The sequence below is a fragment of the Salmo salar genome, chromosome ssa17 (assembly GCF_905237065.1).
Source record: "Salmo salar chromosome ssa17, Ssal_v3.1, whole genome shotgun sequence".
Classification (NCBI taxonomy): Eukaryota; Metazoa; Chordata; class Actinopteri; order Salmoniformes; family Salmonidae; genus Salmo; species Salmo salar.
In genome coordinates, this window is record NC_059458.1 from 60,874,275 (window position 1) to 60,897,905 (window position 23,631).

The window sequence follows — 23,631 nt, forward strand, 5'->3', positions numbered from 1 at the left end:
TTTTGTCTGTAATGTATTTTTAATGGGGATCCTAATAAATCAAAATCAAATCAAACATAACCTGCTTATCTGCATCACTGTTTGAGAGTTATTCACCCCATCTGAAAATGTTTCTAGTTTTCCTTTACCTCTATGACGTATATACCTACTGTGTAGGATTCACAATGGCATTTCTAGAGCAATATGTGTGATCCAAACCAGGCAAATGGATCAGCGGCTTTAGGTTATGTAAACGTTGAGACACTCATCCGTCCTCAACTCTTATCACTATTATAAAACACAATGAAAGTGCTCTTTTTGATCAATTGAGGTGTTGCCCAACATGGGTATACTGGAAATACCCCATACTAACCTCCACCAACTTTATCAATCATGGTTACTGTTGTATCACCCAGAACAGTTTGTCAAAGATTTCTACTTAATCATTCATCTCTTATCAGGGCTTTATCTGTGCCCAATATATCAAAACCACATTAGTCATCCTATAATTCTTATCAATATCTCAGTTACAGGATGTTCATATTTCCAAATACTGTACTGCTCATATTGCTTCATTTCTTGCTGGCGGAAATACTTTGTGCTAAGAAGTACATACATTTTACATATAAAATACAACAAAGTAAACATTCCTATAAAATCCCTATGTACACGTATAAAACGCAACATTGTCAAGCTATTTAAAAAAAAGAATACTTCTGATTCAATTTTAGAAAATAAATACATGATATGAATGACATTTTCTGATATTTCTTTCAAAATCTTCAAAATTGCCATTGAGTATCTGCTTAACAGTACAAAAAAAATCAACTATATTTTATGTACAATTATTAGCTCAATAAAGTGGTATCCTGTATACATATGGTTACTGTATGGTGTCCATTTTAGGACAGCATCATGTGTCCTTACGTCTATTATCACCAGAAAGCACAGCGATCACAGGAAATGCATGTCATCCCAGGAAATGAAAGTACTGTACACACCACTACACTCTTAGAAAAATGGTTCCAAAACGGTTCTTCAGCTGTCCCAGTAGGATAACCCTTTTTGGTTCCAGGTAGAACTCTTTTGGGTTCCATGTAGAACCATCTGTGGAAAGGGACAGTCGAAAAACCCTGAAAATACTGCCATCTAAGAGTGTAGTTCTGGAACTAGAACTTGGTTTCTGGCTCTGAGACCTGGGGAGAGCAAAGAGATACTACTTTTAGTTTAGATTTTATTTTGTCAGCTCATCTTACTGTACTTTGTACCTAGAGTTTTATGAATTATCTGTACCTCCACATGAGTTGCAACATTACAAGATTTATTTTAATTAATTATCATTTTGATTGCTGATGACTAGTCATTACAAATGTAGAAAAGACAATGACAAATAGATTTGATGGGTCTCAGTTACTTACACGCACAAATTTGTCCCTGCTACGCAAACTGGACACACCATTGCATTGGTTGCCATGGATAGTGGCTGTTGTTATAACCTGTAAGACAACATGATTCACAAGAATGAGACAAGTTCCTATGAATGAACCGATGTGGGCCAAGATAAGGTTTGGCACCTCTTATCTAGTCTGTAAGGGTGGAAACATCAATAGATACACAGTATTTTTCTATAGGTAAATGTTATACCTTTTCGCAGACTTTTGTGTTTTCAGAGTTTACTGGATGTTTCTCCAGGATATGCAGCATGGCATCGTGGAGGGTCAGGAAAAACATGGACGACTTCACCTCGTCGTCAAAGAACTTACAGCTGTGCAGTTTCTCCAGGATGTATGCTTTGTACACAAGGGACAGATATCGTTAGATCAATCACCTTACCTCTATTTGTTTCAGAGTGATTGAATTCAGTGTTGAAGAGGAAAGGGGAGAAGGAATGGATGGGACAGATGGCTTGTCTTAAACCAGCTTACCGTCACATGCCACAATGTAGACCTCAACTTGAACCCGAATGAGCTCTTTGAGTGCCTATAGAACATAGCAAAATATCAGTACCCAGCAAGTAGAAACACTCTGGTAAAATATACAATCATCCCCCCATTCCCCAGGGTTGTAACAAAAGAGTTTTGTTTTACAGCTTTGAGTCCCTTAAGGGCAGAGATGTCGAGGAAGGAGACGGCAGAGAAGTCCAAGATCAGGCTGTGGACGTCTACTCTGGGGACTTGGATGTTGGCAGGAAGCTCAGAATTCCAGTTCACCTGGACAGGAAGGTCCTTGAAGTCAGTGGGCTGGTCCAGATCCTCCATGTTGCTCTCATCCTCAGACTCCTCAATGGGACCAAAGCTGGTGAGCAGTAGGCCTTTCTGCACCAGGAGAACCACAACATTACCACAACCTCTTATTGTGAAAACCTGACTACATGTAGAAGGTGATCTTTGGAGGTCCACCCACCATTATGGGATGATGATTCATTTGTTTTTCATATACATGCAACCCCAAGACCATTCTGATAAGGCATGTGCTTGATGTCTGTTGATTTTGGATTGCTAAAAGTATGTTGTTGCCAGGTGTGAAACTAGTGTTTTGGGCTAGACTCATTTATGACATGCTTATGGTCATTTAAATGAAACTTTATGACACAGGGGGCTCTTGTAAAGTGTTAACGAGGTAACTTTGTATCTTTTTATGAGTTTCTAAGGGCAACAGGTAAGTGCACCACTACTCACAGATGTCATCTGCAGCTCTCCTTTCTTTAGAAGTTTCCTGATCGTCCTCAGGGCTTTGTTTCTCTTTCTCAACACCCTCAAAGGGTTAAAGCCCACCTGAAAACATATCAAAGTCAAGTTGAACCCTAATTGGCAATTGCACACATGAAAGTGGGAGTAACTGTTACACATGGGCTTTATTGTGAATGAGGCATATTGTTTACCACGGCCTTGGCCGTCATACAGATCAAGGCTAAACTTTATCTTATCAGCATGTGTTTAGTGTTTAGTAAGGTGCAAGTTAAACTGTAGTAACACCGATTTGTATGGGAACTATTGCTGTACAACCTGGTATACTATATTACCTCATACACTGAGGTGGTATTGACCTTCATGAGTTTATTTGATCATTCTTTATGACCTTTTTGCATTGGATCAAATCCAATGAGAAAATAAGATGTCTTAATAAGTATACCCGTGAATCATTACCTTATTGGCCCATGTCATGGAAATTGTAAGGCCTACATGTAAATGTGTTTGGTAGAATTCTTCATTTTACACGTCTAATTGTGTATAATTGCTTACTTACAGCTTCCACCAGCTTGCCTCTGAAAAAATCTATATTGGCAAAGAAGATGGGTGACGGTATCCTGAAGATCTTAACACCCTCTGGCTCATAGATCTGGAAAGAGATATATAAACAATAGAACAAGGAACCTGTGTAGACACACCATCTTCACAGTCTTGTAAGATAAAAAGATATTGGTGAGTGTCTTTAGTCCACATTAGTTTACTCACAGTCATGTAATCCTTGCGGTCTTTGTAGATATCTGTTCCTGTGATATTGGCCAGGACACTGCAACGTGGGCTGGAATAAAATGTATGCAGAAATGTCACTATGACATTGTGTTCCAGTGTTGGGGTTAATTCTGAATTGAGTTGTGAATTGTTCTTTAATTCCAAATCAATTATTGAATTTGAATTGAATGTAAATTGGCTACATCCCACAGGAAGCAGAATTTTAATTGAATTTGAATTAAAGGAAGTAGAATTGAATTTCATACATCATTATGCACATGTTTATTTTGACATCATGCATGGTTACTATGTTTAACAATTTCTTGAAACATTTCATTTTTAAAACGCATCCTCCTAAAAAGAGTATTAAATAATTAACAGTGGTCTGGAAATATTCTAATATTCTCATTTTGTAGGTTGTCTGTAATAATTCATAATTCACTTACATGTTATTAAATATTTGGAAAAATAGATTTCCCACAATGCATTAAAATATGAATACTAACATCTGAGTTATAATCCCATTTTTATTGATGGTATCTGTATTCTTTAGTAAGAGGTGGCAGATGTTTTGAGTAAAATATTTAGCAAAGGAATGAGACTCATCTGTTTCATGTCTCAGTTGAATTTATTTTAATTGCTTTGAATTGAATTATACTTCCTTTCATTAAAATTCAATTCCAATTATGCTTCCTGTGGGGTGTGGCCAATTTAAATTTGAATCTCAATTCTTGGATTGAATTGAATCAAATTCTGAAATGTCGAATTAACCCCAACCCTGGTGTGTCCATCTCCTAATAACATTGAAAACTGACAAAGAATAAACACAAACACAAGTTCAACTTTTTTGGGGGGAATTTGGAGATTTGTGCCCATACTCACAACTGAGCCCTGAAGACAACGGTGAGCAGCTCCATCCCTAGACCTACAGCCAGCCCCAGATCCAGCCCTAACAGGATGGAAGCCAGGCAGGTCCCCAGCCACACCAGCTGGATAGAGACAAGGAGGGGAGGCAAGACAGGGGGATGCAGGATGGAAGAGATTGGAGGAAATATGAGTTCATTATTACAGTTGGTAAAGACATCCCTGCTTGTTTACATTTTAGGTGCAGTTCAGCGGGAGTGTCTCAGAAGACTCACACAGTCGGGTCGGTCTCTCCTCCACAGGTAAGGGACTTCTCTGATCTGCATCAACATCCCCTTCAGGTTGACTATGACCACTGCCCCCAGCACCGACTGTCAACACAGAGGGAAAAGGTCAAGCAATGACATCTTTGATGATCAGTCACAAGAGTTGCACAAGACTTCCATCTAAATTCCAGTGCTCTTATCAACTTCATACAGTGGGATTCATTACGTAATGTCCTAATTTTAGATGTTAAGTCCCCTATATGGGGGACTTTGAGAGGTTCTGGACTGGTTATTTGTATGTCTATTTAGGCAGAAATCAAAATCTTTCCCTATCATTCAACTCCTAACGTCAATTATATTGTAAATACTGAGTGAGTTTTACCTTTGGGAGTGGCTCCAATAAGAACCCGATAGCCAAGGTGACGACCATCACGATGAGCGCTGACAGTAACCCAGCGATCTGAAATGAAGAAGTAACACTTTATTTTACTCACATTTGGCTATTCACAAAACAACTACAGATAAGCACTGTTTAAGTAGTGTTTCCCTTTGATATATTTCAGAAATTATCATTATTTATTAACTTGGTGCATTGTAACTCTGAGTCAATTCTTTCATTCCTCGCTATGTACTGTAGGTCACGAGTCACGACAAACAATATCACATTCTCTCTCCCATTTGTCCAATTCTATCTGGCTTGGACTATGATAAGTTATCAGTCATTATTACAACAAAGATAGGGAGACCCAAATAGGTCAATATTTCATAACGTTTACAGCTACATCTCTTGGATAAAGAACTTGTACAGGAAGGAACTCTAAGTATGGTTGTGTGTCTGTATTCTCAGGCAGCCTCTTGGTTTAGTAGTTTACCTGGGTTTTACCACCTGTACTCTCCTGTACCGCACTCCTGGAGAGAGCTGTGCTTGCTGCAAACGACTTAAAGGCTGCTCCAATGATGTTACTGGCCCCAAAAGCTATCAGCTCCTAGACAACAAGCACAAATACATGTTTTGGAACCGTTGATATTAGTTCAAGTCTTATGTTGATAGTTTGTATTAGGCTGACACCCCTCATTCACAAGCAACAATAAACACATTTTTCCAACCCCTCCTCCTAATGTTCTGGTTTTGGGACTCACCTGATTTCCGTCTATGATGTAATCGTGTTTGACTGAGTAGACCTTGGCGACAGAGAAGGCTACAGCAAAGCCCACTATGGCCATAGGGAACGCCTCAACAGCAGTCTGCCCGAAGATCTGCATGTTCGGGGCCATAGGTGACTCATACCTAACAGATTGACAGGGAGAGATATTGTTAGATTCTTTTCCCATCTATTCTCAGCCATTTTAACATGCAGCAAACATCTTTTTATATGTGCTTACCCCACTGGAATACGACCGACAACATCAACTTTATAAATCTCTTGGAAGTTGAATGCATAGGAAACGCCACAAGCGATGACAGTCTGCAAAAGTCATTACCAAAATCAATGTATCAGTTATTAGCAGGACTACTGCAATCTGGTGATAAAACAGTATATTTCAAGAGAATCTGGTTACCTTGCCAAATTTTACACAAAGCTGTGACACACTGCAGGTCTTTAGTACATCAAAACAAGTTCATCTATTTTCCTACAATTCACCTGACTGTCCTCATCTGCCGTAATGTGAGTCAGTGTGAGAATAAAATATCAATACTGTACGTTTCACAAAAGCTGTCTCCTTGCTACAATGGCATTGTACTTTGGATCAATACTCTTAGAAAAAAGGGTTCCAAAAGGGTTCTATGGCTGTCCCCATAGGAGAACCATTTTTGGTTCTGGGTAGAACCCTTTTTGGTTCCAGTTAGAAAGAACTATTTTGGGTTCCATTTAGAACCATCTATGTAAAAGGTTATACATGGAAATCAAAAGGGTTCTACCTGTTACCAAAAAGTGTTTTCCTATGGGGATAGCCAAGATAGGAACAAGGGAGTGACTGTTCAGGATAAGAATAGCAATGCTTTCCGATGCTTATCTGTGATAATATGATCTGTACTTTGTGCAAGTACATGCTCCTATTCAAATTTATATTAAATAGTGAGACACATCTACATGAACAGTGCCCTGTATGACGATGCCTTTTTCTTATCGCTTAGAAAAAAAGGTGTTATCTAGAACCTAAAAGGGTTCTTCGGCTGTCCCGTAGGAGAACCCTTTGTAGAACCCTTTGTAGAACCCTTTTTGGTTCCAGGTAGAACCCTTTTGTTTCCAGATAAAACCCATTGGGTTCTTTTTTCTAAGAGTTTAAATTCAATGGTGCCCCGTATGAGGCTGGTTCTCGCCACAATGTTTCCCAATTCTTATCTGTGTATGCTGACATATAGAGCTGAAGCCCAGGCTGTAAAGACATAGTGCACACAGTGCCACTCACCATTATAACCTCTATAGGGATGGGAACAGGCAGCTTGGCTTTGTATCTATCGTTGATCTCCTTCACTATGAACACCACCACCATGATCAGTATGGACGTCACCAGGTCACACACGTTGGTCTTCTCGATCTGGACAAAGATCTTCTCCAGGGTCTGAGGAAGACGTCAGTTAATAAGGATGACAGTAATGAAGAACCAGTTACAGGGTGTGAGAGTTCAGTCAGAGGTCTCTACACCAAGCCATGACTCATGAATTCTAGCTTTTTCTGAAATCTTGGGGGCACTTGAGGAAGACCTGTGCTTAACTGTGTAAGATAAGATACAATGAGACACTTGTTTTATCAACACAGTGTTATTCCTCAGAGCTATAGAAACAGATCAGATATGAGGGATAAGATATGAGGGAGTTAATGAATATATTGCTGTCATAGCTAAGTCATTGCATATTTGGATATCAGTAGAAAAAATTCATACTGTTGCATTGAAAGACATTTGACCTCATCCTGTCTCTCTTCCCGGACTCACATAAACAATTGACAGCGGTCCACTGAGTCCCGGCACCACCAGGCCCAACACGAACTTCAGCTGGGACACCAGGATGTGGACGGCAGCCGCAGTGGTGAACCCAGACACCAGCGTGTCTGACAGGTACATGACGATGAAGCCTACCTGCAGCAGACCCATTGCCAGCTGGGAGAGAAGCAGAGGACTCATGTTAGAATATGGGAGAACATGTCCATAGATAGGGAGAGGGAGTCATTGTTAATTTTAAATTCAGATTACAGAGAGATATGAGTAATGCACAGTACATGAGTGATAATGCTGAGGTAATGATGATGTTTTACCTGCATTATCCCCATGAGGAAGGTGACAGAGGCGGCCACCATTACTCTCTGCTCGTCGCTGGTCAGCCCCTCAAACCCAGTGATGTTGACTGGGGGGCCTTCGTCAGGCACAAGCCTCGTCACCACTGCACCCACCATGAGGCTCAGAACAGGGAACGCACCTGGAGTGAGTGGGATGAGGAGAAAGAGAGAGGGAGTGAAGATGAGGAAGCAGGGGATGGAAAGTGGAGAGGTGGGCAGAGAGAGGGTGTTAAGTACAGTAAAAAGGTGTGATAGCTTGTGATGGTCAGAGCAAAACACTGTACATGCACACACACATATGCACAGTACTTACCTACTGAGATATGTCTGGAAGTGCCAAGGAAGAAGTAGATGATCACTGGGAAGAAGGCAGTGAAGAGTCCGTACCACGGAGGGAGGGAGGCCAGCAGGGAGTATGCCAGACCTGTGAATCAAACAAAATCAATGAACAACAGTTTACAGTGCATGTTAAATAACTCCACCATAAGTCACTGGAGACTACGACAGCATTCAAGAGTCATCATGATCCAGATGTTTTAAGTATCTATTGACTCTTCTGTGTGTCAATGCTAGTACTGTGACAATGATGCCTGCTAATAAAGATACGTTACCATCTCTTCTTTCAATAAACAACTATAGGTTTCTAGGACCAGATCATGTATTTCAGGTGATACCACTATCGGACCTGATTACCATTCCGTAAAACCATAGTTCATCGATATTCTTACTTCATTTTCTTTCAATGATCAAAGTTGATGTTTTTGGGACGTTAATGAGGTCTACAGTTCTTTATCAAATTATTTCTTAAAAAGTGCTACATGAACTGCTTTGATAGATCTGAAAATGCACACTAGGTGATTGAGGTGGGTTAGAGTGTGGGTGTTAGCTTCACCTTGTAGAACAGCTACGAGTCCAGTGCTGACCCCAGATACAATATCACTCAGCAACCATTCCTTCAGCTGGTAGATTCTCATCCAACCAATGAAAGGCAGCAGAGAGAGCGCTGCATTCTTAGCGCGCTTGAGGTCACAACTACAGTTAACACACACACCATTTTTAGTTAGTCTCCACAGACATTACTTACTAATAGTTGATAACATCTAACCATCTTTATGCACAAAGTTTAGACATAGAGTATATAGGATGATAGGGCTGATCTTTAAACTAGATGTATGCTTTTGAAGGAGAAGTTACCATATCTTTAAGCAAACTAAAGACAATCAGGGCATCTCAGGTAAAATGTCATGTGGGCCCACTCGTCCACACCAAAGAAAGACTAAGCTACTAAAGTGAATTGAGTGGTAATAACTAGATGAAGGGCTAGATTCAATCCATTCTGTCTTAACCCGAAATAACCGACAACTGCATAGCAGTTTCATTGTTTTTATTTCAGCGATGTCTGAGGTGTAACTGCATTAGAGATGTCAAATCAGCAAACGACTTCCGGCAGTTTACCTATCGGGGACAATGCCATTGGATGTGCTGAGTTGCATTAATTATAATCCCAAGCAGCCTTGTTACTGGAATGTGTGTTGTAATAATCTACACCTCCATTAGGCTGATAGAAATCCTTCTGATTTAGTTTAATGATATTATTTCTGTTAGCCTATACTTTATAGTTCTAAACTAAACACGAGTGGGACGGGTGTGGCTTCGTAACAATGACCACAGGAGCAGCCCCTCACTTATTTGACAGCTCTTAATGCAGTTACACGTCCGATACCGCCAAAACACCAGCTATGCGGAGTGTCTGCTATCGCCGGTTAACGCTTGATCTGATTGAATCTACACCGAAGTTTTGCGTCCATGCACTGCAGCTTATCATAAGGCTACCTTCAGTGTTATACAAAACAACAAAAGCAAAACAACAGAAGAAACTTGATTGATTCTTACGTGAAGTACTGCTTGACATGGTGCCGCACGGTCTTATGGTGCCTGTGGATCTTCTCATGTTCGTCTGCGAAGGCGTCCTCTGAGTAGAGTGGCCTGGTGACCACATACTGCTTCATCTTTACCCTCTACTTCTCGTTGAGTGGTGCGGCACCTGTTCCTCACAGGGTCTCTGAGACCCATCAATCACATTTTAGTACAGGTTCTTGTCATATCTTTCCCTCCTGCCTTTGAAAGTACCTTGACACAGACAATTACTGTGGAGCGGCCGCACAACAAAGGTGCAACTACAGTCACACACTAACTAACTACATCAGCCTGTGTCATTAGTGTCACAGCTCTGTGATGTCCGGTGGACCAGCTGCGACTGGCATGGCTGGGCAGGGCCTGTGCTGCCTGTCAGCTTTGACCTGTTTAGAGTGGTCTGGGTTAAATAAGGGTTGTGATACCATTAGAATACACGGGAGAACTAGGAAAGGTTGTCCTATATTACAAAGAATTTTAACTAACAACAACAAAAAATACTCTTAAGAAAGTGGTAGGTCACCAACTGCCACATCCAGATATCAGATGGAAAGATAGAAAGTAGCCTACTGTAAGTATCTTAATCGATCTATCTTTAATAGTAATAAATGATAAGCAAGCTATTAGAATAACACATAACACTAACTCTTACCTTCCTAGTTTATCTGTGTACGCAGCTTCAGTGTATCCAAACTTTGCCTGTCTTTCTCTCTCTTTCTCTCCGCACAGAGGAACACCCCGAGATTATCTGGGACCCTTGGGAATGTTGCCATCCATAAATCCTATCTACCGGGTTGCTTATCGTTCTTAACTATAATTATTAACAGCAATTATGATGCAGTCTTCACACGCCAGCCCTGCCTTATCCTTGACCATTGTTCTTATTGATAAATGCCCTGGCACATTGCATCAACTTTCAATGATGACTGAGTGTGTCTGAGATCCCCACTTATGGGCAGGTTGGGGAGGACTGGACAGTGGTCGTGGCTGTACACTGGAGATCAGTGGACGTTTCGTGGTAGAGGTTCAGGTTAGGGTTGAGGTTAAACATGGATGAGTATGATGAGGGGTAGCAGTAGGACTATACAATAATATCCCGCTCTCAACTTTCAAACTGGCTAATGTTGTGAGATTCATTGCAGCGACACAGAAGGGATATTACTGTTCATCTGGGGTTGGGGTGTCAGTGCAGGGGATGTCTTGTTGTACTTAACACTAGGTCTTACATGAAGCCTATCTAAAGCACACATCTGAAGAAATTCAAGAATAACAATGTAAAAATATAATAGTAATTGTTTTGTCCGGACTGTTATGACCCAATTTCATCATATCTACAGTACATGCTGACCCCTTGTGTCAAACAAAGGCCTACAGCATACCTATTTACAGCCTATCTATATACAACATACATCAGGGGTCCTTAATTACATTCAGACACAGGACAATTTATTCTTGAGTGAATGGTCGGGGGGCTGGAACATAGTCATAAATAATTTGTACACCGCAAATTTACCCAAAGAAGCCCAAACATATTTAGTATTTGACAAAAACAGAATCATTTCAAACCTTGATTACATTGGGATACGATCACATATGCCTCTCTATTTCATGCCTGAATTTGGCATGCGGGCCTTTTGGGGAAACCCTGCAGCATAAATGATGGACCAGATTAAACAGAATTTTCCCTCTCTATGAAAACATATTACATTGACCCAGATCTTGTTGCGTGACCAGTTGATAAGCTACAGGTATCTCTGCTTTATGTTATCATCACAGTTTTATCACTGTAAAATAGTACATGTTTTTGTTGGCTTTCAATGCTGCATTCCAGTCAAGTGAAAATAGCATGTCTGTGGGAATGACCTCATAGGTGTGTGTGTGTGTACAGTATGTGCATGTGTGTGTAGGGGAAGGTTACTTAATTCTCTGTTTTTACTGTATATTTATTACTTACAGTACCCAAAGAAACATAATTGGGGTGTATGTTTCACAGGTTGACGTTTATTGTCATGAATCTTGCCCTGGAGGCAGAACTGAGCGATTTCCTCTAGATGGGCCGGCTGCAAAGTCAAAATGGTCTATATTGTAAAAATCCATGAAAACAAAAATACATATTTTGGTCTTAATTTAAGGTTATGGTTAGGCATTACTGTTAGCAGTGTGGTTAAGGTTAGGGTTAAGGTTATGGTTAGGTTTCAAATCTGATTTGATGACTTTGCGACTGTGCCAGCTAGTGACCACTAGTGCCTCCAGAACAAAAAACGCTAACCTGCGTCTGTTTTGACCTGCTCATGTTCTTGTTTATATTTAATCAAGATAGAGTCTCCTAAATCAAAAGAAGCAGATCCTCATGTTAACATGATTAATTGTTACTGCCTCATCATGCTACTATGTTCTGTTTGTTATAGACCGGGCCTTTGTTCTCCAAGGCTTTGACATGTGTGTTGTCAGATTTCTAATGGCTGATGAAGGCTGGATCGCTCCGTTAACGACTCCAAGGACAAACAGTTTCCACTGACTCCCTACTCCTGCCCTTTCCATTCATAAAGGCTGATTAAAGAAAAGAACGGTCTCTCACAGAGCAAGGTGAGCTGAGTGACTTGGTTGTGACCTATTTGACAGTGATGTGACTGAGGTATGTGAATGAGTTATGTGAAGAATTACTAATATAACTGTTTAATAACTATTTGTGATGGTCTGTCTGCGTTTTAGGTTTTTGTGTGTAGGTTTTTGTAAGTAAGTCATTTTAAAGTACAATTATTGTTGATTCGTCATATGTGAATACAATTGGCTTGTACAATAGTACAATGGAGTACATTAAATAAAGTACAATAAATTAACATGTCTCATATATGAATGCACATACTTTTCCATGTATCATTTAGTGAGTATTCAAATAGTCCGTAAATCATTAAATCAATTAGTCACTCCTGATATGAGCTTGGCATGGCCCACACAACATAATAATAACTATAGAACAACCAATAAACAGTGCGGTAGTATTCAGCAGAGAAAACTGAGAACCTTTTACATTGTGATGATAAACACTTGGGCTTGGGAGAGAAACTTAGCAAAAATACAACGTATGTCAGGTTGTCCCGAGGAACAGGTTCTATATGGGAGAATCCTAGCAACTATAACAATCCACAACCACCGGTGGAGATTAGAACACAATAAGCCCATCTTCAACACAGAATTATTTAACAATCTCACACCCAAGACATGGTTTATAAAGTTAACAGTTGCTGTCAAATATGAATTACTGATAATATAATCATAATTTTCATCATGATGCCATGAAAGCAGATCAGGTGATGGATGCTCTAAGCCCCATTGATACCTGGTGCTGACATGAGTCCTTTGTTCTGATCTTGTCTACATTCTGATTGTGCCCATATTTCCAGAAATGTGTCTACACATGGCATTACAATGTGTCTGTTACCTGTCCACTGTGTCTGCATTGTGACCAAATGTTCTGGTCCCTTCCTTTATGTAAATTCTTTCACAGCTATTCTTTCAAAATGCTATTAATTTATTTTTTGTGGTTGTGGGACACATATTGATGTAATCAGTCAACGGTGCCACCTGTCAATGATTTTATAGGGTGGGAAAAATTATGATTTAAATTGTTTCTCTGTCCAGATCTGTCTACACTTGTAAGATACCCAGACACAATGTGTGTCTGACTACCAGAGGTGGACAGGAAGATATGATCACAATCAGATCACAATGTGTCTTTTGATTTTCTACACCTGTCTAAAAAATGTGGGCACAAACAGAACGTGGACAAGATCAGGACAAAGCTAGTGTCACGCCCTGACCATAGAGAGCCATTGTTTCTCTATGGTGAAGTAGGTCAGGGCGTGACTGGGGGGTATTCTAGTTTATTATTTCTATATGGGGTTCTACTTTTCTATTTCTATGTTGGGGATTTGTATGATTCCCAATTAGAGGCAGCTGGTAATAGTTGTCTCTAATTGGGGATCATATTTAAGTAGTTATTTTTCCCACCTGTGTTTGTGGGATCTTGTTTTTGTGTAGGTGCCTATTTGCACTTCACTGTCTTCACATTTCGTTGGTTGATTTTTGTATTTTGCTAAGTTTCACATTATAATAAAAATGTGGAACGCTACTCATGCTGCGCCTTGGTCCAATTATTATGACGATCGTGACAGCTAGAACCAGGTATAAATGCGGCTATCGTTTCACAATCATTAAGAATGGAGCAACCTGTACATACTGAGACAGTAACCTGCTTATAGATAGAACACCTTGATCTAAATAGATGCCAACAGTCAAATAGTAAGGTAGTTGCTCACTGAAATAGACCGAATCTGATAAAAAGGTGTGTGTGACTTACAGTAGTGACTATGTTAGAGACTGAACGGAAAGCAATACGTTTTTTTAAAGCTGGCTTTACACTACTCAACCCACTGTACAAGTTCTTGCCTCTCCCATCTAAGACTTTACTCCCCCAAGTGATAAAATGAAATATAACTCGTAAGAACAAGTGTTGGATATACCTTCTTTGAGAAACATGTTCAGACTCACCCAGCCACTGTAGTCCAATGTGGTGAAGAATGAATGCCATGTGTGTGTGTGTGTGTGTGTGTGTGTGTGTGTGTGTAAAGAGAATGTGTACCAACGGTGATAAATACCTTTACACGGTGCTCCAGTAGGCGCCAGATTTGAAAGCAAAATAAACATCGTCCCACAAGTAGTAACACAGCACTATCAAGCTTACTTCACAGTAACCCACACAGGAACATCAGGGGAAAACTAGGGCCGTAATCTGCACAAACAACTCATACCTCGCATATGGCCAGAGGCAGATAAGGATATTTTGATTGACTGAGAAAGGAAATATGACATTAAATGTAATATTCCACAAAGCTTTAATTGTACACTAAAATCCAGAAATATTACAAAAACCTCTTCAAAGCCATCAGAAACGCTTGCAGTCCATATTTAGACAGGATTAAAAGAAAAACAACTTTACAGTCCTGCTCTTGGTATTGCTAGTACACACTTTTTACAACAGTCTAGTCTGCCTTTTATTGTAGAGTTGATGGCTGAGAACGCAACGTTGCATCATTCATCTCTTAATGGCCTTAATCAAAAACAATCAACCAAGCCCTTTAAACCAAAGAGGAAGAAGCTAAGCGAAAAGTTTTACTCTGCCAAAAATCTGTCCACGAAAATAAACCAATGAAGTGAGGAATTTTTGTATCGAATTTGGTCAACAAAAAATAGAATTGATAATTTGCTACGTGACGCTTATTTGATTGAATAGAAGTTTCATAATGGTTAGAATGCAAGCTACGCAAAAACAACTTTATATCGGAGTTATGCCTGTTGTCAGAGATAGATAGACTCATCATGGATATTACTTTTTACATTGCCATTGAGGGCTTTCACCATTTTACAGTAATCAACTGGGTGGGGATTCATATGAGTTGGGTTGCCTGGCTACCCAAACTCCTTGCTCCAGCCAAACGCTTACTCCACGCCCACGGATGTTAGTTTCTTCTCTGCAATGAGTCTGGATTTAAGTAACTCCCGACAATTTCTAGAGATGATCCTATCGCTGATGACTGTTTTGTAAAACACCCCTCATTTTGACATCATCACAAACAACTTCAGTGATGGAAGTCTCAGACTGAAGTATGTTGCAAATGATAGAGCAGCGAAATAATTTAGTTTGAGTCGAACGTCAATAAGTTGGGAGAAATCAGCTAATGAATAAGAAAAAAATGGACTACTTTAAAATGGAGATAGCTTCAATGCCGCTGCCCATGCTGGTACAGAAGCTATGATTGCACAGATACAAAGATGACTCTTCTATCTATCTCTATGGCCTGTTGTTCACACACTTAAGTACTCTCTCATTGGCTAGAATGGTCTCACCTGATCTCGCCGCCTTCCATCTTTGAGGACATGTATTTCCATTGTTAGAGCAGTCACTTGAATATCTTGTCAATATAATAGAAGATCTTTATTTAAACACACTTCAATTCTTCCTGTATGACATCACTTCCTGTGCAGGGGATGGGTCGAGGAGAAGAAGTCTGTGAAGGGATCTGGGATGTAGTACCACTCTTGTTTCTGGACTCCATTTAACTAAGTAGGTCACAAATAAAACAGAAGTGTCTCTTCTTCCCGTTTTCCAGGTTCAGCCGATGTCCTCTGATGTCCCTTCCGCTGCACGGGAGTGCCCATCTCGGGAGGGAGGAAACTGAGTGTTTATAACACAGATCAACTGCAACTGCACGGATGAGCAGTACTTCTGTATTTATGCATTTGTTCTTCTGAAAGCCCACGACACAAACACAAACAATGGTCCTGTTGTTGAAATGCGCACAAGGAAAAGGACATGCATAACTCCTGTTGTAGTTTTTCCCTATTTATGTTATTACACTTGTAAAGGAGAAGGGCCTTGACATAGCAGAGTGTTTACAATAATATAAATCAATTTATTATTCATTGATATAATTAAACACTTTACGGTTGTTAAAGAGTGATATCAATGATCGGCTGCCTCAAATCACCCTCTTAGTCCACTCCAAAGTCCAAAGTTACACTCAGTTGGCTAAGAGCAGCTTCCCCTGAGTTTGAGCTGTAGTCTGGGGAAAATCCATTGTCAGTGTCCCCTGATTTGACCGTGGTCCCTTATGGAAAGTAATTTATACTGGTTGATCCTCCGTTCACAGAGAACACAGATACAGGGTCAGCTCTTCTGCATTTCTGTGTTAGTTGGAGAGTCCATGGATTGCCTATGGATGAGCAGAGAGTCTCGGATGAATAACGGACAACATTATGGCTGTCAAACATTCTGATGCGATTGACAATAAAAGAGAATGAAGTGATGAAAATAGTTCTCACTCTATGCTGGTTGTCATAGGTCTCAATCAGGTCCTCTTCCTCAGTGAAAGGCGGTGGCTCCTTGCAATCCTGCATTAGAGAAAGCTGGGCACAGACAAAGACAAGATGGCAAGGTTAATACAGTCTTTAGTCAGTTGTTTGAGCATCAATTCAAATCAGAGTATAAACCACTGATTTCCGGGTCCCTCACCCCCTCAACCATGGCATCCTGCATACTCCCATTGGCTGTCTCCAGTTTGATGAAGAGGATGGCGTCGTGGACAGAGAGAAAGAGGAGATCTCGTGTCACCTCCTCATCGAAGAACGCCAAGGCTTCCATTTTCCGTACAATTTCATCTGGAGTGTTAGATGCCAGTTAGAGAGACCAATAACAACACCAAAGAACCCAATGCAGAAGGCAGAGCTGTCCAGTGCACAGACACCACCAGTTATCAGAATGTGAACCTCCAAGCAGGCCAACAAAACACAGCCATTATTATGGTTATTATTAGTGTTATTTTGGGGCGGCAGGTAGCCTAGTGGTTAGAGCGTTAGGCCAGTAACCAAAAGGTTGCTGGATCCAAACCCCGAGCTGACAAGGTAAAAATCTGTCCTTCTGCCCCCGAACAAGGCAGTTAACCCACTGTTCCCCAGTAGGCTGTCATTGTAAATAAGAATTTGTTCTTAACTGACTTGCCTAGTGAAATAAAAAAAATATTAGGACATGGACATTTTGATAGTACAATCTGCTTTTAGTTCATTTTAATCCGCTTGGCAGCATTGAATAAACATTTTATAGCAGAATTCTTTGTAAGAAAGTGATAGCACTGTCCCGATAACACTGCTTACTCTGCTCAAGACTTTAAATAGTGACATATACTGTATTTTTTTTATCCCAAACCGTACCGTCACAGCCTGCGATGTAGACATTGACTCCGATGCGTAGGAACTCTTTAATGACCTGTAGAGGACAGAGGGGGATAGATTAGTGTGACACTAAGCCATTTACAGTGAGGGAAAAAAGTATTTGATCCCCTGTTGATTTTGTACGTTTGCCCACTGACAAAGAAATGATCTGTCTATAATTTTAATGGTAGGTTTATTTGAACAGTGAGAGACAGAATAACAACAAAATAATCCAGAAAAAACGCATGTCAAAAATGTTATAAAATGATTTGCATTTTATTAATGAGGGAAATAAGTATTTGACCCCCTCTCAAAGATTTCTGGCTCCCAGGTGTCTTTTATACAGGTAACGAGCTAATGCTGTTGGTATGCGACTACTATTCATTCCAAAGATTCTGTTGAAAAACGTTTCTTAAAAGGAAGCAAATGTAACAAAACAGGGATAAACATACCTGAATTGGTCCAAAAGAAACTAATTTGCAACTGTTAGACTAATGAATACACCCTGAATCAGCTAGATGCATGCAAGAGTGTGCGATGCAGTATTGAATGTGTCATTGTCTGTCACCTTGATTACTCTCATTTCTCTCTCGACCGGTGCACCTGCGTTGTAAACTGTCATTCATAGGCTAGGTTGTAGCAACCTCATGATGGGGGTAGGGAAAATGTTAGTATCATGTAGCCTAAACTTACATCAAGCTGGGTGAATGGAATATGAATGGCAATCATCCAGTATGCTGTAATAGTAATAAGGCCATGCTCCTAAAATATTTTTTTCCCGCCCTAAAAATTGTCCTCCCTCATCTTAAACGTCACTGACCGCCACTTTAGTTGTGTCATTTGTGCATTGTCATGAGCTGGGGCACGATGCCTCGTCATACAGTAGATCACTAACTCAAATTATGTCAGAAAGATGACTCACTATAACACTGTAGTAAGGGATCTTTTGTCTTTGAATGAACTGTAGTCTGTAAAATCTATTCTGTAGAATATTATATGGATGGTACCAGTAGTAGAGTCCGACCTACCAGTCTGAGGGACTTGGCGGCCACCACGTCTAGGAAGGACACGGCTGAGAAGTCCAGTACCAGGCTGTGGATCTGGACCTTAGGTACCGACACCCTGACTGGCAGCTCCAAGGCCCAATCCACACGGACCTCCACCTCTGGCACAGGCCAATCCCCGTCCTCCACCTGCCCGGATTCCCGCCCACTGTCCTGCTCGCTCTCGAAGCCCTTGTTGTCGACACCCAGGGAGACCTCGGATACCACCTCCCCGGTCTGGGTGAACAGAGGTTCAACCAACCAATCAATCAATAAGTCAAATGTATTTCCACAGCCTATCATAAAATCCTAACTGGTTACGAGGTACTGTGCTCACTTTACAAAGCAAAATTAAATGAGTGCAAAGGATTGAAAGGAGACTAAAAGATGGAAATTCCCTATCTCAAAAGATTCTGAGCTGAACAGATGAATGTTATCAATAATCAGATTGTATCGTACCTCTGTCGCTCTCAGTTTCCCTTTCTTTATGAGTTTGTGAATCTTCTTGAGGGCCTTATTCCTCTTCTTGAACACTCTGACAGAGTCAAACCCCACCTGCATGTCAAAGGTCAAATGCACAACAAACTTTAATCTTGCCAACTTGTAGAATGATAAGGCCTATCCACAATCTATACAATGTCAAGGGGAAATATAATGAGCTCACTCACCGTGGCTCTCAATCTCTCTTTGAAGTAGTCAATGTTGGCAAAGTAGATGGGAGCATTGCACTTAAAAATCTTAATTCCGGGAACTTCTGCAATCTGACAGGGGAAGGCCTCATTATTGCATTTATTTCTGGCATCTATTTATGGTATATATCAATTAGAGTTGAAACATATCAGATGTCTTACATTCTTGTAGTCTTTCATGTTCCTGTATATGTTTGTGCCGGGTATGTTTCCAAGTGTAGAGCATGCAGGACTATGGATGAGGAGGAACATATATTTTGTATAAATAAAATATATTGTTCTTAGTGTCATCCTAATCATTTCTATTTTGTAGACAGAAAATATAAATAATGACCGTTTAAACTAGGACACATCAAGCATACGAATCCTAGAATCTCTTAGCAGTTATTTTGAGTGCTTATTTGTTTGATGTTATACATCAGTGGGGTTGGGAAGGTTAATATTTCTAATAACACGAGCTGATGACTTCAAAGCCATCTTAATAGCCTTTGATTACAGAAGAGGCCTGCTCAGTGTTACTCATAGTTTCGCCTACTGACATTTGTAGACTCTTGTCTACACAGCGGTGAAGAGCACGTGGTCAAACACGCGAGCCAGGGAAATCTTTTGATCTTCTGATTCAGGGTTAATGGATTTATAATACAGGGAAAATACTGTAGTGTACTCAACAATATCTACATCAAAATATGACATCTAATCTAGGCCTTCACAGAATGCATCTAGTAATGTATGTGATTGGTACTATGCAGTGCGTTATGTGCTGTAGATGTTACGTGTCACTCACAACTGTGTCCTGACCACCACAGTTCCCATCTCAAACACCAGGCCAGCCAGCAGTCCCACGTCCAGTCCCAACACCACAGAAGCCAGGCAGGTCGCCAGCCAGATGAACTGGGAAAAGAACAAGTTTCAGCTTTAACTTACGATGAGATCCAGCAGAGAAAGTCCTAGTACAATTGTTACATTGAAGTAACATACAGTGGATTGGGTGTCATCAACACACTCTACGGTATCTTTACTGCCAGTGATTACATGTATAGTTATTCCATGTATACCAAGTTGATCATGCTTTCATGTCATCTACTTCAGGTGACTGAAAGTGGATGGTGCTCAACGCTGTTGCTGAGTGTCAGTGTAACTCACACAGTCTGCTCTGTTCTGTCTCCACAGTGTGGGCACCTCTGTCACCTGCATGAACATTCCCTTCAGGTTGGCGACGACGATGGCTGCCAGCACTGACTGTGGGACCAATACAGAGTTGGATCAGTGTGTTAGTCTACAGTAGGTATTCCCAAACTGGTATGTGCAATGCCGTCAGGGTTACGTCAAAAAAAAAAAAAAATGAAAACCTTTTTTTGAACAGTACATTTATATTTTCCAACGTGAGTTTTTTTTTCCTCGTCTGAGTAGCCTCGTTTCACTGGTAAAAATAAAATTAAACCATTTAGTGTTCAGCGAAATAACAACACAATGTCAAATACAGGTAGCCTAGTCAAATAATTAACATCCAATCACATTAACCGAAAGGTTACTAGATTGAATCCCCGAGTAGACAAGGTAAAAATCTGTCGTCAAGTGTAAATAAGAATTTGTTCTTAACTGACTTGCCTAGTTAAATAGGTTTTTAAAAATAAAGGTTTAAGGTTTTTAAAAATAAATAATAATAATAATAAACCGTTACTCTATCGCGGGAAACCTTCACTGTTGTGCAGATATTTAGAAATGAATCATGACAATTTGAAAAATAAGCCACGGAAGTTTTTTGAGCGAGAATGAAGACGACTTTCGAGTATTAAGACATGTATAAAAGCAACAGATACCATTAATAAGAAGGGTCTAGAAGCATCTTATATGTTGAGCTACCGAGTGGCTAGGACAGGCAAGCCCCATACTATTGTGGAGGACTTAATTCTTCCTGGTTGGGACAACGCTGGGGGAAAAGGCCAAAAAATCTACACAGACAATGTCTTCATCAAACAACACTGTTTCACGACACATCAGTGACATGGCAGGAGATGTTTTGAAACAACTCCTGCTTTGCATACACGCCAGTGAATTATATGCGTTACATCTGGATGAGTCAACAGACATGTCGGGCCTGGTACTGCTCCTGGCATATGTCCGTTATATTTATGGGGGGTCAATTAAGGAAGACATCCTCTTCTGCAAACCACTGGAAACCAGGACAACATGAGAAGATATTTTTTAAGGTACTGGACAGCTTTGTGACATAAAATGGACTTTGGTGGTCAAGATGTGTTGGTATCTGTACTGATGGGGCAAAATTCATGACAGGGAGACATAGTGGAGGGGCAACGCCACCAGTTGCTCCTGACGCCACTTGGGTACACTGCATCAGCCACCGAGAGGCTCTTGCTGCCAAGGGAATGCCTGACAGCTTGAAATATGTTTTGGACACTACAGTGAAAACAAGCTCCCTCACGACGCCAGGACAGCGGAGTCAATCACCACCTTCCGGAGACACCTGAAACCCCACCTCTTTAAGGAATACCTGGGATAGGATAAAGTAATCCTTCTAACCCCCCCTTAAAAGATTTAGATGCACTATTGTAAGTGGTTGTTCCACTGGATATTATAAGGTGAATGCACCAATTTGTAAGTCGCTAAATGACTTAAATGTAAATGTAAAATAGTTAACTTTGTTAAAGCAAGGCCCCTGAACTCTCGTGTATTTTCTGCATTATGCAATGATATGGGCAGTGACCATGTAACGCTTTTACAACATACAGAAGTGCGCTGGTTATCAAGGGGCAAGGTATTGACACGTTTTTTTGAATTGAGAGACGAGCTTAAAGTTTTCTTTTCTGACCATAATTTTCACTTGTCTGACCGCTTGCATGATGACGAGTTTCTCACACGACTGTCCCATCTGGGTGATGTTTTTTCTCGCCTGAATGATCTGAATCTAGGATTACAGGGACTCTCCGCAACTATATTCAATGTGCGGGACAAAATTGAGGCTATGATTAAGAAGTTGGAGCTCTTCTCTGTCTGCAGTAACAAGGACAACACACAGGTCTTTCCATCATTGTATGATTTGTTGTGTGCAAATGAACTCAAGCTTACGGACAATTTCAAATGTGATACAGCGAAGCACCTGAGTGAGCTGGTTGCGCAATTACGCAGGTACTTTCCCGAAACCGATGACACAAACAACTGGATTCGTTATCCCTTTCATGCCCTGCCTCCAGTCCACTTACCGATATCTGAACAAGAGACCCTCATCGAAATTGCAACAAGCGGTTCTGTGAAAATTGAATTTAAATCAGAAGCCACTGCCAGATTTCTGGATTGGGCCGCACTCAGAGTTTCTTGCCTTGGCAAATCTCGCTGTTAAGACACTGATGCCCCTTGCAACCATGTACCTATGTGAGAGTGGATTCTCGGCCCTCACTAGCATGAAAACTAAATACAGGCACAGACTGTGTGTGGGAAATGATTTAAGACTGAGAGTCTCCAATACATTCGAGACGTGTAGTCCACTTGTCATTCCAATCTCCTTTGCATTAGCGTAGCCTCTTCTGTAGCTTGTCTACTATGTGTCTGTCTATCCCTGTTCTCTCTCCTCTGCACAGGCCATACAAACGCTCCACACCGCGTGGCCGCTGCCACTCTAACCTGGTGGTCCCAGCGCGCACGACCCACGTGGAGTTCCAGGTCTCCGGCAGCCTCTGGAACTGCCGGTCTGCGGCCAACAAGGCTGAGTTCATCTCAGCCTATGCTACCCTCCAGTCCCTAGACTTCCTGGCGCTGACGGAAACATGGATTACCACAGATAACACTGCTACTCCTACTGCTCTCTCCTCGTCTGACTACGTGTTCTCGCATACCCCTAGAGCATCGAGCCAGCGGGGTGGTGGCACTGGAATCCTCATCTCTCCCAAGTGGACATTCTCTCTTTCTCCCCTGACCCATCTGTCTATCTCCTCATTTGAATTCCATGCTGTCACAGTTACCAGCCCTTTCAAGCTTAACATCCTTATCATTTATCGCCCTCCAGGTTCCCTTGGAGAGTTCATCAATGAGCTTGACGCCTTGATAAGTTCCTTTCCTGAGGATGGCTCACCTCTCACAGTTCTGGGTGACTTTAACCTCTCCACGTCTACCTTCGCCTCATTCCTCTCTGCCTCCTTCTTTCCACTCCTCTCCTCTTTCGACCTCACCCTCTCACCTTCCCCCCCTACTCACAAGGCAGGCAATACGCTTGACCTCATCTTTACTAGATGCTGTTCTTCCACTAATCTCATTGCAACTCCCCTCCAAGTCTCCGACCACTACCTTGTATCCTTTTCCCTCTCGCTCTCATCCAACACTTCTCACTCTGCCCCTACTCGGATGGTATTGCGCCGTCCCAA

At 41.0% G+C, this 23,631-nt stretch overlaps 2 protein-coding genes across 6 annotated transcripts in view; both read right to left on the bottom strand.

The window, feature by feature from the left end:
• LOC106576240 (chloride anion exchanger) lies at positions 1 to 14,717 on the bottom strand. Of its 4 annotated transcripts, none has more exons than XM_045699880.1 (21): positions 14,415 to 14,717; positions 9,736 to 9,904; positions 8,735 to 8,874; positions 8,156 to 8,266; positions 7,822 to 7,982; positions 7,502 to 7,666; positions 6,977 to 7,129; positions 5,948 to 6,030; positions 5,705 to 5,852; positions 5,437 to 5,550; positions 4,947 to 5,024; positions 4,574 to 4,669; positions 4,317 to 4,423; positions 3,435 to 3,504; positions 3,226 to 3,318; positions 2,658 to 2,753; positions 2,067 to 2,294; positions 1,905 to 1,959; positions 1,624 to 1,769; positions 1,398 to 1,475; positions 1 to 1,175 (listed from the first exon to the last, which is right to left on the bottom strand). In XM_045699880.1, the coding sequence occupies exons 2-21, from the start codon at positions 9,849 to 9,851 to the stop codon at positions 1,149 to 1,151; spliced, it is 2,265 nt and encodes a 754-aa protein (XP_045555836.1). In that variant the 5' UTR covers positions 9,852 to 9,904; positions 14,415 to 14,717; the 3' UTR covers positions 1 to 1,148. The 4 variants fall into 4 exon arrangements, with proteins under 4 accessions (XP_045555836.1, XP_014008782.1, XP_045555837.1 ...); XM_014153307.2 differs by lacking the exon at positions 14,415 to 14,717 and adding an exon at positions 14,308 to 14,375; XM_045699881.1 differs by lacking the exon at positions 14,415 to 14,717 and adding an exon at positions 10,409 to 11,003 and having other exon boundaries at positions 2,190 to 2,294.
• LOC106576239 (pendrin) overlaps positions 14,635 to 23,631 on the bottom strand; it is a 17,687-nt gene continuing 8,690 nt past the window's right edge. For both annotated transcript variants that reach the window (XM_014153305.2, XM_014153304.2), the window contains exons 12-21: positions 20,399 to 20,494; positions 20,040 to 20,146; positions 19,418 to 19,487; positions 19,235 to 19,327; positions 19,026 to 19,121; positions 18,552 to 18,803; positions 17,524 to 17,578; positions 16,829 to 16,974; positions 16,639 to 16,722; positions 14,635 to 16,529 (exon numbers count right to left, since the gene is read on the bottom strand). In XM_014153305.2, the coding sequence (XP_014008780.1) occupies positions 16,506 to 16,529; positions 16,639 to 16,722; positions 16,829 to 16,974; positions 17,524 to 17,578; positions 18,552 to 18,803; positions 19,026 to 19,121; positions 19,235 to 19,327; positions 19,418 to 19,487; positions 20,040 to 20,146; positions 20,399 to 20,494 (1,023 nt within the window). In that variant the 3' untranslated portion in view covers positions 14,635 to 16,505. The remainder of the gene's footprint in view (positions 16,530 to 16,638; positions 16,723 to 16,828; positions 16,975 to 17,523; positions 17,579 to 18,551; positions 18,804 to 19,025; positions 19,122 to 19,234; positions 19,328 to 19,417; positions 19,488 to 20,039; positions 20,147 to 20,398; positions 20,495 to 23,631) is intronic.

Bases quoted from the DNA above. Each gene is read 5' to 3' on its own strand.
- LOC106576240 (XM_045699880.1), bottom strand. From the start codon at position 9,851: ATGAAGCAGTATGTGGTCACCAGGCCACTCTACTCAGAGGACGCCTTC. The intron at 7,983-8,155 runs GTAAGTACTGTG...CACTCACTCCAG, and splicing joins TTCCAGACATATCTCAGTAG to GTGCGTTCCCTGTTCTGAGC. The intron at 3,319-3,434 runs GTGAGTAAACTA...ATCTCTTTCCAG, and splicing joins ACCGCAAGGATTACATGACT to ATCTATGAGCCAGAGGGTGT.